Genomic DNA, 15,584 nt, shown 5'->3' with positions numbered 1-15,584 from the left:
AGGACAGCTAAGAGAAGAACAATGGCAGAGAACTAACAGACTAATCAGCATCAAGTGGCACCTTGATTTTTCCAGGTTTCTATTAAAGACACTTAGCAAAATGAACTCCCTTTTAATCTGGTGAATTTGGGAATTAACAACAACTCCCATTATGATTCTGTAATATATCCATTATTGCGCACTGGCTTTGACAAAAATTAGTAATAGATATTTAGGTTTCTAACATTGTGAAACATTGGTAATTTTTGACATATTGAATGAAAATGGATTTATGAAAAGGCTATGTTTTTATATTAGGATTATTATAGTAAAATACACATAACAGTCTACTTTTATAAAAAATATGCTTAACTTAAGGGATCCATTAATAAATTCAGATTTCAAAAATAATTTTAACTATGTAGTATGTGATGGTACTTATGTAATTTATTCTCTGCTAAATTTTGTAAATTTATTATTTCAAATCCACAAACACAGTTCAAACTGAGTATTTGGGCATGTGGACATATACATATTAATGTATATGTATTGGATTTCATCTTAGAATAACTAAAAGCTTTGTATACTTGTTCTCAGATTTCTTTCTGTACTTCACTTCACAGATATGAAACCAGGTCAGTTACCTCCTTGTTATCCTTTGGACATGTTGTGCAATGGACAATAGAGCTATATGGAAATGGTAGTGTCCCATTATTTTTGCAAATGGAGTAGGAAATGGCAACCTATGCAAATATTATTGCTTGAAAATTCCATGGACAGAGGAGCCTGGTGGGCTGCAGTCTATTTGTGGATAACAGAGTTGAACATGACTGAAGTGACTGAGGACATTTTTGCAATAATTATGATTGTAATTTTTCTGCATAGCTGTGTATGTATACATGTATGTATATATAGATATTATATTTATATTTCTTAGAGACAAAAGTTACGTTGGGTTATAACTAAGAATTCATTGTCAGCAAAGGATCTGAGATAGTTTATTTTTTTAAATAAACATCACGTATTCAAATCAAGACTAAAAGTCATATGAAATTTTTTCTTTTTAATTTTTAGTCCTTGGTGGTGGTTGTGGTTTAGTTGCTAAGTCAGGTTCAACTCTTGTGACTCCATGTAGCCCACCAAGATTTTCCATCCATGGGATTTCCCAGGGAAAAATACTGGAGTGAGTTGCCATTTCTCCTCCATGGGATCTTCCAGAGCCAGGGATCCAACTGGAGTCTCCTGCTTTGCAAGCAGATTCTTTACTGTTGAGCCATCAGGGAAGGTCTTTTATTGCTTAAGTAGTGTTTAAATGAAGCAAGATAGAGTGTTTTCTATCTATAGGTTTCAATTTTCCTAAAATTTAGCCCTTAATGTAGCCTGAGAGTTACTGGAATATTAAAAAAAATGTTATTCCTAAAATACTTGGACCAAATTTTACTTATCAATACAAACAATCCTAAAAGAAACACAAAGAAAGTAAATAAATGAGCATAACTCAATCACATCTATGTGTTGAATGAAACTCAGTTCATAATATTCACCTTTATATCTCTATCATTGGAAAGTTCAGTAGCTAACCATAATCTGCTTATTGCTGAATAGATCTCTGATTTCCTCCTATCATTTGCATCAGAGATCAAGAAGAAATAAAAATCTCTTTGTTCCCATTGTTACTTGCTCTAGAGATTTGTGTGAGAATTTCTGTGATTGTGCAATAATGAATAATTCTTACATTATATAAATCTAGCTTTGACTTGGCACTTGTGTGGCATCAAAATAAGTCCATGTTTCTTGCTGCCCCACTCTTAGGTTCAACCTTGAAAGGTACTGTCTTCAAGTTAAGAATTCATGAAGAAGAATCACTTTGATTATTTATAAATAGTTCACTTCAATATTAACACTGTAAACTTCTGGGTGTGTATTTATAAGTTTGCCCATTGCAAATTATATCTTGCCATTTTTCCAAGCCCAGAGATAATTTTCATTTATTTAGCAATCAATGTTCTATTTTGAACACAGAATAGGATGTTCTGGTTTACCTATTAATAATAAATACACCAGAGTACAACAAATGATCAAAAGGAGGCTGAAAAACATTTAATGTGAGACAAAACTATCTCTATGCCTCAGCAGATGATTTAATAAAACAATTTTTTTATTGATCTCCTTATATTGAATTTTTAATAGTAAGTTTAAAAAATCATTGGCATGATTTTTTGAATGAATATCTTATGCAGAAACAGGAGCCAATCATATAAGCAGCAAAAAAATCAAGGTCAAAAGGTCACAAGAAAGCTGAGCCTGTGGAACCTAAAACCTGGTTCTAGCTTGTTTTCTTTGTTGTTGTTGTTGTTGTTTGTTTTTCAAGTTCTACAATTAAGGATCAAACACATACATGTATATGCATGGCTGAGTCCCTTTGCTGTTCACCTGAACCTACCACATTATTAATCAGCTATATCCCAACATAAAATAAAAAGTTTAAAAATAAATAAATAGATAACCAATAAGGACCTACTGTTGTCACAGGGAATTCTGTTTATATTCTGTAATGACCTAAATGGGAAACTTTGAAAAAGATTCGATATATTTACAGGTAGAAGAAAATGCACTTCCCTGGTGGCTCAGACTATAAAGAATCCTCTTGCAATGCTGGAGACCTGGGTTCACCCCCTCGGTTGGGAAGATCTGCTAGAAGAGGGTATAGCAACCCACTCCAGTATTCTTGCATGAAGAATCCCCATGGACAGAAGAGTCTGGCAGGTGACAGCCCATGGGGTTACAAAGAGTCAGACAGAATTGAGTAATATACTCCAACATAAAAAAAAAAAAAAAGATTCTTAAAAAGAAAAAGAAGCAAACACATAGAAGATCCCTGTATTTTCACCTACTACAAAAATGTTAGTTAAATTACAGATACCAGAACAAATCAACAAATCAGTAATATGCAGAAATATGTCAGGGATAGCATTCCTTTCCCTTTTCTGTATCCCAGGTATATCTTCCATTAATTCAATATACTTAGGCTGTGAGTTTGTTAATCATTTTTTTCAGCTACTGCTTTCTAGAAATGTGTCTTCCAGCTACAAATTGAAACCTTCCTTGAGAATGTGACTATACTGCTTGAACAAATAATTCATAACATTTTTTGGAAATATCAGTGACATAATTTTGAAATTATCAGTATTTTACTTTCTGTAATGAAATAAAATATTATGAAAATACTAATATATATGAAGGCACTTATTCCAGTTTATTGTGGAATCATGTACTTTACTGTGATATAACTAAATTTCTCACCCCAAGTTTGTTTTGTACTTCTCTGCATGACTGCTGTAGAACTGATTTCTTCTAAAATTTGTTGAATTTTAAATATGTTGAGCATAAAATAAGTGTGAAATGAGACAATATACTCTTTCAGAAACTGTAAAGCTATAATCAACCTTAAAACTAGTAAATCCAGAATAACTAATGAAGTGACACAGAGTTGACAACAGCTGCTAATTGTAACCAGAATCTTATTTTGCAAGTGGCAGCTGTATTTCAGAAAATATGTTTCATGGACAGATTTACTGGTGGGTGAGAATTACTTCCCAAACTTCCCTAGTAAATGTTTTTCCATGATGTTTATCATAGCCTATTCAGGCTCTGGGGATCTGTCACCCTTCTAAAGGATTCAGACAAACAAAAGAGTCAAATATTACAATGTTGTCTTCTGGTTGAATTACTGATCGCTTTTCACACTGTAATTGAATATCTAAAGCTTTTTTAATGTACATGTTTATGCTAACAAGATGAGTTTAATATTATATTTTCAGGCATGGCCCTATATTTTATCAGATTTGGCAGCATAATTTTAGAAGCATAATTTCAAGTTCATTTGTTTCCCAAATATTTTTCTTCTCTTTGTCACAATTCTTGACTTTACAGGTAAAACTAGTGCTCATTGTTTACTTAAGATATAAGTACCCTATAAAAGTAAATATTTCTGGTAGAGCTAAGAATTTAAAAATGTATCAGCCACTTTTATATATCATAAAAAAGTTGCAAGTTTTACTAGCAGTCTTTGACCAATCATTTTTTCTCCTGAAATGGTATCATGTGGAAATTATCAGATATAATGTGTGAGATATAGACTCACACACTATGAGTCAGACATGACTGAATGACTCTCACTTCACTGCATATATATGTATATATGTATATATATATATATATACTATATATAGATAATAGAAGTTTATTAAGAAAGGTAATGACATTAGCAAATATTTACAATTAGCAAAATATATAAACCCATAAATATTACAAGATTTCTACTTAATAATAAATAATTAGGAGATTGATATGTTGTTTGAAAGATGAAATACTTGATGGAAGTAGAATAAATAGCACTGGTGTACCTACTAAGGGGATAATTATAGACATCTTATTTGCTGTAAAATAATCTGTGCAATACATTTTTCTAAAATGAATGGCTATAATTATATAATCTTGAAAACTTGAAAGCTTGAAAAGATTTGAATGTTCTCACATATAAAATAACAGGGGCTATATTTACCACCTGTTTCCACACTAAAAGCCAGATGAAATATACGAAACAATTATTTTTGAAGTATTAGATATCAGGAGACAGAGAGGGTAATTCCTGGGCAAAGAGGAAGAAATGATGCAATCTTCAAAAGTGGCTTTGGCCTGGGAGGGTTTCTAGGTAATAATGCAGGAAGTGGGACCCCAGGTGGAGCCTGTCAATCCCTTGAGTTCAAGAGATGATTCTGAGGGTCCAAGGAGACTAACGTGGGCTACAATTTTCTGGGTAGAGGACTTCAAGGGATAGAACTTCACAGAGAACCACAGAAATATGAAAAGAATCCCACTCAACTCTTCAGCTGAGTACTGGTCAGAATACATATGAGGACAAGTAAAATCTATGGCTTCCATAGATGTAAGCAATTATAGAGTCTGGCAGGAGCAAAGTTGAACTGGCATGTGTCTGGAAATAATTCTAGTTCCCACCAGCCAAAGGGGAAAATTCATCACTCATGGGGTTTTGCTGGACTACTCAGAAACGTCTTACCTGATTTATGGGGCAAACCAGTTACAGACAAAGGGCTGCTGAAGAAAAAGCCAAAAGGTTTAAGCTATTTCAAGTAACTTAGCCACACATCTGAATACAGTTCAAGAGTATTTATAAAAATGTAAAGCTGACAGGCACTAAACACAGTATAAACACAATATTTTTGTGCAATCAGAAATCACAGATAAGTATGGAATGGGAAATGTGACTGCAAACAAAAATCTGTCAACTAAAACTAACCTGGATATTACACAGTTGACAGAATTAGCTGACAATGATATTTTAACAGTTATTTTAAATGTATTCTGAATATTTAACTTGGAGAAGGAAATTGCAACTCATCTCAATATTCTTGTCCAGAGAATACTATGACAGAAGAGTCTGGTAGATAATAGTCTGTACAGTCACAAAGAGATGAAAGAATAAGGATACACACACACACACACACACACACACACACACACACACACACACACATCTCCTTCATAAAGCTTCTAGAAAAGAAACTACGGTCTGTGAGTTGAAACTCATCCTATAATGGGATTAAATCAGGTTAGGTATTGCAAAAAAAAAAGAATTAGTAAACTTTAAAAGAAAAATGAATAGGAACTATTTAAAATGACTAAGGTGAGGGAGATTAAAAAATTAGAGCACCAGTGAGCTGTGTTGCACTTTCAAGAGACCTAACATAATTAAAATTAAATGATCTGAAAGAGAGGAAGGTAGGGCAAAATTATTGAAGAAACAGTGATTGAAAAGTTTTCCAAGTCTGACAAAAGCCATAAACTCACAGATCCAAGAAGCTTAATAAACTTCAAGTACAAAATATATGAAGCACATTATAGAAATTCACATCATAATCAAATCGCTTAAAGCTTTTGACAAAATTTAAATGCATCCTAAGAAACAACTAAGTTGTTAAGACAAAAATAAACATAAAGACATTTCAAAATATTTACTTTAGGATTTAGAAAAAAAGCAATAACTACTCTCAATCTAAAATTCTGTACCCAGCAAGAAAAGAATGATACCATTAAAAAAGGAAATATTGAATAATTCAAAATAAAGCACAGTGTTAATCCAAACAAGGCAGAAAATAGGAATGATGAAACAAAGAAAAGAGAGCAATTAGAAAACAAACAGCAAACAAGCATGAGGTATATAATAACTGAGATAAAAAATACACCAGAAGGAATCAACAGATTATGTGATACAGAGGAGTGGACCAGCAATCTGGAAGACAGAGTAGTGGAAATCATTGAAGACAAATAGGAAAAAGGGGAAAAAAAGATGAAAATAAAGGAGGAAAACTTGCAAGACTCCTAGTACAACATCAAGCACATTAAGATTCATATTTTGTGGTGCAGAAGAAGAGAAACAGAGAAACAGAAAGAAAGCATATTTGAAGAGATGGTAGCAGAAAAATTTCCTAACCTGCGCTTCTAGGCCAGGAAGCACAGAGTCCAAAACAGGACCAACCCAAAGAGGACCACACAATATTGTAATGAAATGAGAAAACTAAAGAGAAGATAATAAAAGCTGGAAGGGAAAAGCAACAGATATATATAAGGGAATGCCCATAAGCTATCAGTCAACCTTTCAACAGTTACTACACAGGACAGAAGATTTATATATTTTAAATATACTACACAGTATATTTAAAGTAATGAGAGGAAAAACCTAAAAGCGACAATATGCTCCCTGGCAAGATTTCACTGAGATTTGATGGAGACATCAAAGGTTTTTATAGGCAAGCAAAAACTAGAGTTCAGAATCATAAAACCAACTTTAAAAAAAAATTAAAGGGATTTCTCTGAGTAAAAATGAACAGCAGAGCTAGAAATGTATAAAAAAAAATCTCATTTATAAAGGCAACTATACAGTAGAGGTGGTGAATCAATGATGTATGACACTAGTAGAAAGGTTGAAAAGACCAAAGTAGTAAAATAATGCATATATACAAGTAGTTAAGGGATACATGAAACAAAGTAATGTAAAATATGATGTTAAAAACATTAAATGTAGAGGAGATTTGTGGAGTAAAAATGCAGTGTTGGCTGTTAAAATCTGTTTGAACTTAAGACAAATGCAGCTTTAAATTCATATATATATATATATATATATATATGTATGAACTGATATATATATATAAACCTCATGGTAACCAAAATCTCATGATAACTCCCAACAAACAAAAATTCAGGACCAGATGTCTTCATAGCTGAATTCTACCAAACATTGTAGGAATTAAAACCTATCCTTTTAAAACTATTACATAAAATTTTAAAGGAATGGATAACTCTGAATGCATACTAAGAGGACAGCACCATCTTGAACCACTCAAATATCTGTAACAGATACATTCATGCAAAAGAGAAAGGAATCCAAACAAAGACTGAAGGCAACCGTAAATTCAGAAGGCAGAAGAGAAAAGGAAGAAGAAAGGAACAGCCCTACAAAACAACGCCAAAACCATTAATAAAGTGACTGTAGGTACATAGCTATCAACAATTACCTTAAATGCAAATGAACCAAATTAAAACAAAAACAACAATACAAAACCTTTGGGACACAGTAAAAGCAGATCCAGAGGGTAGTTTATAGCAATGCAATCTTATCTCAGTAAACAACAAGAATCTCAGAGACAACCTAATTTTACACCTAAAGGAACTAAGAAAAAATAAAATCCAAAGTTAGTAGAAGAAAAGCAGTTATAAGGAGCAGAAATACATGAAATAGACACTAAAAAACAAGCAAACAAGGAAACAATAGGAAAGATCAACAAAACTAGGAATTAAGTCTTTGTGAAAATAAACAAAACTGGTATACTTTTAGCCAGAGTCATTGAGAAAAAACAGAGTGGGTCCAAATTAATAAAATTAGAACTGAAAAAAGAAAAGTTACAACCCACAACACAGTCCTCAATAAAACTAAAAGAAAAAAAAATTCCTTATTATGGACAATGGAAAAGAAAAGGAAAAACTAAACCAAATTCTGAGGGACAAAAAGCCCTGTGTTGCTTTTTGTAAAAGTTCGCCATTGAGGTTCTGCTAATTACTACTGAATTTAGTAACATTAGTTTACTGAATGTGAAACCTTGTTAATTATCTCTAAAAATCAGGCCTAGAAAGCAGAATATATAAGTTAAAGAATTGGCTGTGCATTCAGATCAACAATAGTTTGAATCCTCAGCCTGCTAGTTAATTGTATAGGGTCCTTGGTAAAGCTCCTTAAACTCTTTGCATCTCTATCTCTATTTATTTTTAATAATATAGATATACATGTCAATCCTGAACTCCCGATCTCTCTCTTCCCCTGTGCTTCCCCTAGAGTAATCACAAATTTATTCTCTAGGTCTGTGAGCTTCTCTGATGGCTCAGGAAGGAAAGAATCACTTGCAGTGCATGAGACACTGGAGAGGCGACTTCGGTCCCGAGGTTGGGATGATCCCCTGGAGAAGGAAATGCCAACCCACTCCAGAATTCTTGGAGAATTCCATGAAAGGAGGAACCTGGTGGGATATAGTCCATGGGATCACAGAAAGTCAGACGTGACTGAGCGACTAACACACACACACACACATATGCATAACTGAATCACTTTGTTATACACTTGGAATTAATACACTATTGTTAATCAGCTATGCTCTAATATAACATAGTTTATTTAAAAAGTATAGGTGATAATGATGTACTTGCCTTATACTATTGTGATGAGATTTAAATGATCTGATACTTTGGATAGTTCCCAGTTCATAGCAAAGGCACAATAAATAATAGTTACTTTATAGAGGAAAAGATAGACAAAATATTTGAGTCTCATATCATGAATTGGATGCCATCATTTGAGTAGAAAAGCATTTTGTTGCTTATCACTGATTCAATGAAAAGATTAAAACCTTTGTGTAGAAAGGGGTGTTAAAATGATTAAACAATAAAATCCTTGATGTTATCTGAATAAATAAATATCCTTGGCAACATGGAAAATCAACTTGCCTTTCTCAAGTTAATCAACATTCACTGAATTCCTATCTGCAAGATATACCAAATGAAATAGAAAAGATTATTAAGAGGCTGTCTGCTTTATACTGCAGAATGCTCAGTAGTAGGGCAGTTCAGTTCAGTCGCTCAATCATGTTCGACTCTTTGCGACCCCATGAATCGCAGCATGCCAGGCCTTCCTGTCCATCACCAACTCCTGGAGTTCACTCAAACTCACGTGCATCGAGTCAGTGATGCCATCCAGCCATCTCCTCCTCTGTCGTCCCCTTCTTCTCCTGCCCCTAGTGCCTCCCAGCATCAGAGTCTTTTCCAAGTAGGACAATAAATTGTTCTTAATCTAAAACAGTCAATATCCTGTCACTTGTCTAAAACTTTCTAACAGTGGGTGTTGTTAACTGACAAAAGGTAAAATCAATGACTTTTAAAAACATAAATGTGGAATTTTAAGCATAAATATTTGGTATCACAAATACTAGGTCTAAATGAAGGGACATCCAACACTGACTACTATGTTTTTGGAAACTGCAAAGTCTATCAAGAATAGATATTTATTGAGCATTTATAGCTATTGGTATCTACAGTCCCTTATGCAATTTTTCCCCTTATGCATTTTTATATACATGGTAAATTATTTCTATTTCAATATTACAAAGAACACAAAAACACTCTGAACTTCCTTTTGTTACTTAAAAAGATAAATTCACATATAAGAGATGCCAAAGCCAATCAGCCACACTCAATTTCAATAAAAATAAATAAACATAATTTTGGATGTAGACCTGCTGGAACATATGTGTAGACCGCTGGAAAACTAGATTACTTATTTTATTTTAAGAGTTTTGTTTTATACAGCATGATAATGTAAAATTAATACTCTTTATGCATGATGATATAAAAGTATCAAATAATCTTTCATCCATTGATATTATGTTTTTAAATTAATGTTGAACAATATACAAATATATGATTTGAACCTGAACATTTACTTAAAAGAGAAAGTTACATAAATTCTTTTGTAATTAACCTAAAACTAGCCAAATGGTTCAAGTTAAACTCTAAGTATTAAGCACAATTAAAATTTCATGAATTGTTTCTTTATTTTAAAAATATATTAATTAAAAAACAAATTAAACTCAGTGTATATTTAGTGCAAAAAATGTTGCTTTGTAAATTAACATGAATAGTTATTACATCTAAATGTAATGCGTATATATTTAGTGTTGCTCTCACTGATTTTCTATGTATGATATATGACATGAGTTGTAGGAAATTTGGGCACTCCCAATACATATTTAATTAATATTAAAACTTAAAAATTATATAAATATAGTTCATTTTGCAATGTGGTATTAGTTTCTGGTAAGCAACAAAATAGTTCAGTTTATACTACATGTCAATATATATATTCTTCTTATACATTCCCATCCATTATAGATTATTACAAGATATTGAGTATAGTTCCCTTTGCTACATGGTAAGTACTTGTATAATAAAATTAAATTTTAAGTGAAGTATAATTTTAGGTATTTTATTATCCTAGTCACACATTAACAAACAATATAGTATTTGTTCGTTTAGTCTTCTTTGTCTTCATCAGCATAACTACCCATCTTCATCCACCCATCCTATTTATCAATTTATATCACAATTACATTTATATTCTCTTTAAGCATAACTTGAGCTTCCCTGGTGGCTCAGATGGTAAAGTATCCACCTGCAATGTGGGTTCGATTCCTGAGTTGGGAAGATCCTCTGGAGAAGGGAACAGCTACCCACTCCAGTATACTGGCCTAGAGAATTCCATGGATAGAGGAGCTTGGCAGGCTATACACTCCACAGGATTAAAAAGAGTCAGACATGACTGAGGGATTTTCGCTACACTTCACTTAAGCATAATTTATGGCACATTTGAAAGCTTTGACATGGTTAATACAATCTTCAAACTTTGAGAAATTATTACAGTATTCTGCACAAATGTATTAATTTTTAATAGTTTCACTGTTCTCAAATATCACTACTGTCTTTACCAATCTTGTGTGTTATTAACAGAATATAGTTGATGCTTTGTTTCCCAAAAATTTTTATGTAAAATATGCCTAGGGACTAATTTCAAAGTTATTTCATCAATTTTCCAGGTATCTCTTAATAACTTTTCTAGAAGAACATTTTTCTAGAAAATTTTATTTAGATCTCTTATTATTTGAACTATGATTTATCTAAGAAGGACAGTGAGATAAGGATTACTTCAATAACTAATGGATTAAAACATGGACAAAGGAGACAGATAGCTTGAACCTCAAACCAGCTTTTCCAGTGACTACTATTTTGGCATGTTATTTAAATACTCAGTACTATAGTCTTATCATCTGCAGAAAGATAAAATAATAGGAGCTGCCTTGTTAAGTGTGATGTGTGTGTTTAGTTGCTCAGTCATATCTGACTCTCTGTGACCCCATGGACTGTAGACAGCCAGGCTTCTCTCTCCATGGAGATTCTCTGGGCAGGAATACTGGAGTGGGTTGCCATGCCTTTCTCCAGGGGATCTTTTCAACTCAGGGATCAAACCTAGGTACCCTGCATTGCAGGCAGATTCTTTACCATCTGAGCCACCAGGGAAGCCCAAAGTGTGATGAGTCAAAGGAATCAATATATCCAGAGCACTTAAAAGGCAGCACAGCTGAGTCTTTGTTACGGAAGCATTTGGTCTTATTACTGTACTTGATCACATATTGTATATATTTTTCACACAACTTGTAAATAGTGAGTAATTGTTATATATCTTCAACCTTAAGTTTTCTCAAAATACTTACTTTATTAAATTGTTCACGGCATCTGGGTCATATGCTGTCACCTGTCCAATAATGCTGCCTTCCTTTACATCTTCATCTACTTCTATCAAATAAAAGACTTTACTGAACACAGGAGGCTCATCTATATCTTCCACAGATATTTTAACCACAGCTGTGTCTTTGAAAGGTCCCAGGTGTAAAAATCGTGGATCAGGATGTGTGTTACTTGCATCCACTTTTAAAGTGTACAGCATCTTGTTTTCAAAATCTAAATTCTAAAGTGAAATGAAGTAAGAAAAATTAGTATAACATAGCAGACATAACAAGCAGAGAAAATATAAAAATGTAATAAACACCCCTCCAGTAGTTCCAGTAATTTTGGTTAAATAAGTTTCCCAATTATTTCTTCATGAGTATATCCAATAAGTTAGTACTTTTTCTATTTTTGCCTTACATGTTTATAAAGAGTAGTTGAATGTAACAGTATAACATTAATACTGATTTGCACTTATTAATACATTTTATATTTTGGTGGTCACAGGTAAATGAAATATTTAATAAATAAATAGGCTATTTACTTATTACTATATTATGTATTATTATTTTAAAGTTATAAAAATTTGAAATCAGCAGAAATATAAAATTGAGATTTAGCAGGCTATTCATATAAGTTGCTTCCTTAAGTCCTACAGTTCTAAAATTTGTGTTTTAAAAAGAAAAAAAAATAATCTGAATGTTGTGGAAAGCAAGAATTGAACTGAATCAAACCAGTAAAATTAGTGTGATGTAATGTAGTCAATATTTAGCTGGATTATACTATGTAATATTTTATAATATTCTCCTTCACTGCTTTAAAATTTAAGAAATCTTAAAAATGAGGGCAGAAATAAATGCAAAAGAAACAAAAGAGACCATAGCAAAAATCAACCAAGCCAAAAGCTGGTTCTTTGAAAGGATAAATAAAATTTACAAACCATTAGCCATACTCATCAAGAAACAAAGAGAGAAAAATCAAATAAATAAAAATAGAAATGAAAATGGAGAGATCACAACAGACAACACAGAAATACAAAGGATCATAAGAGACTACTATCAGCAATTATATGCCTAAATGGAGCATTACTCAGCCATTAAAAAGAATACATTTGAATCAGTTCTAATGAGGTGGATGAAACTGGAGCCTATTATACAGAGTGAAGTAAGCCAGAAAGAAAAACACCAATACAGTATACTAACACATATATATGGAATTTAGAAAGATGGTAACGATAACCCTGTATGAGAGATAGAAAAGAGACACAGATGTATAGAACAGTCTTTTGGACACTGTGAGAGAGGGTGAGGGTGGGATGATTTGGGAGAATGGCATTGAAACATGTATAATATCATATAAGAAACTAATCGCCAGTCCAGGTTCAATGCAGGGTACAGGATGCTAGGGGCTGGTGTACTGGGATGACCCAGAGGGATGGTATGGGGAGGGATGTGGGAGAGGGGTTCAGGATGGGGGACACATGTACACCCATGGCGGATTCATGTTGATGTATGGCAAAACTAATACAATATTGTAAAGTAATTAGCCTCCAATTAAAATAAATTAATTTAAATTAAAAAAATAATAAAATAAAAAAATAAAATTTAAGTATCTTCCACCCTTATCTATTTTAATAGACATCACACATAAAAATTTAAACATTTGGAAATGTACATGAAATAATAGTGTTGCTGTTGTTCAGTTGCTAAGTCCTGTGTGACTTTTTGCGACCCCATGGAACGCAACACACCAGGCTTCTCTGGCCTTCACTATCTCCCCGAGTTCACTCACATTCATGCCCATTGAGTCAGTGATACTATCTAACCATCTCATCCTCTGCTGCCCCTTCTCCTTTTGCCTTCAAGTTTCTCCAGCATCAAGGTCTTTTCCAATGAGTCAGCTCTTCACGTCAGGTGGCCAGACTATTGCCATGGCAAAATAATGTCACGGAGAAATATAAAAATGACTTTGAGATTACTTGATCCTAGTTTTACTTGTTGTTTACTCTAAGCACAAGCTGTTGAAGTTTTATAGCAATTTTAAGTGTCAGTGATAAACATGCTTAACTCACTTGATGAGAAGTCACAACTATTCCCATTTATGTGAAGGACAGTAGCATATAAAAGATGGAAGAAATAAATCCTAGGCTTTCTTACCTAAAAAGCAAAAATTAACCATAAAATGCTCAATGAAAAAATGAAGACAGCAAGAAGAAACCTGTTTGACAGTTATAATCCCTTCCTGTGTATCCTTGTCAGTGATGACATCGAACATGTCTGCTCCATCTCCTTCGGCAATGCTGTATTCCACCTCAGCATTTTCCCCTACGTCAGGGTCATTGGCTTTTATCCTTCCAAGAGGAGTTCCAAGAGGTACAGACTCAGGAGAATGAAATTGGTACGTACCTGAAAATTAAATCAAAGCTGTTTCATCTTTAGATAACAAAACTTTCATTTCCTCTGCTTTTTTTACTTAAATTAATTTTAACTTAGGATAATTTTTCATCATATTGAATTGCAAGCTGTCAAAATTTACAGATTTATTAAGTTGGGAAACTAATTTATAAAGGCAGAACTCTCTCATTTTGTAAATGAGAAATCTATGTTCCAGAAAGATTAAATGGATATCTCAAGGTTATTTAGATAATAGATGGTAGTTCTGATATTAGAATCCAGAACTTTTTGACTTAAGAGGGCAGGAAAGCAATTGTTTACTGCTTATTTGAAGTGTTCAGTATTATCATTACGCATTATTCATATGCTAAATTATTTAGAACATACATTTATTCTTATATTCTAACTCAAGGACAGAAAAAAAATAAATCCTTTCATGACAAGTTCACAAGGAGATCCAACTAGTCCATTCTAAAGGAGATCAATCCTGGGTGTTCACTGCAAGGACTGATGCTAAAGCTTTTTGCCTCCTCATGCAAAGAGTTGACTCACTGGAAAAGACTCTGATGCTGGGAGGGATTGGGGGCAGGAGAAGAAGGGGATGACAGAGGATGAGATGGCTGGATGCCATCACCAACTCGATGGGCATGAGTTTGCGTAAACTCCGGGAGTTGATGATAGACAGGGAGGCCTGGTGTGCTGCAATTCATGGGGTTGCAAAGAGTCAGACATAACTGAGCAACTGAACTGAACTGAATTATTTAGAAAATACATTTATTCTTGTATTCTAACTCAAGGATAGAAGAAAATAAATCCTTTCATGACGTTATTTATTTCCTTCTTTTCTTTTTTTCTTGTTAATGTCTTTTATTGGGATATGAATGTTTCTGTCTCCTGAAATGTTTACATTGTGCTGTCACCAAAAGCATTTAAGTTTGTGAGGGTTTATTCAAGAGATAATTGGAAAATATCATAACAAATGTTAATGAAAGTTAGAAACATTTTTAAACATTTAATGTGTTGATGTCTATATAAGGCCAAAGCCCTCTATGTTAATTCATTTAATTCTAACATTCATCCTCATAGAATGAAGGCAGGTATATTGTCCTCAGAGATAAGGCTCAAAGAAATCACCCTGTAAAATTGGGAAATGCAGAAGGCAAAACTAAGTCTCTCTGACTTCAAAGTCTGTTCTCTTTCCAATTTGCTTGGTTCTTAAGAAGAGAGACTTCTAAATCTAGCTACCGTGAATTTGAATTCTCATCACTGGGCAAGTTAGTTAAATTCTTTAACCCTTAATTTCCACAT

General features: G+C 33.2%; 1 protein-coding gene across 3 annotated transcripts in view; it reads right to left on the bottom strand.

The window, feature by feature from the left end:
* CDH9 (cadherin 9) overlaps positions 1-15,584 on the bottom strand; it is an 84,554-nt gene that overhangs the window by 9,786 nt on the left and 59,184 nt on the right. For all 3 annotated transcript variants that reach the window (XM_069555786.1, XM_069555787.1, XM_069555788.1), the window contains 2 exons: positions 14,101-14,288; positions 11,871-12,124 (listed from right to left, as the gene is read on the bottom strand). In XM_069555786.1, the coding sequence (XP_069411887.1) occupies positions 11,871-12,124; positions 14,101-14,288 (442 nt within the window). The remainder of the gene's footprint in view (positions 1-11,870; positions 12,125-14,100; positions 14,289-15,584) is intronic.

Source organism: Ovis canadensis, chromosome 16, assembly GCF_042477335.2.
Source record: "Ovis canadensis isolate MfBH-ARS-UI-01 breed Bighorn chromosome 16, ARS-UI_OviCan_v2, whole genome shotgun sequence".
NCBI classification, from domain to species: domain Eukaryota; kingdom Metazoa; phylum Chordata; class Mammalia; order Artiodactyla; family Bovidae; genus Ovis; species Ovis canadensis.
The sequence above is the reverse complement of the archived record's forward strand: the minus strand, read 5'-3'. Positions and strand labels throughout refer to the sequence as shown.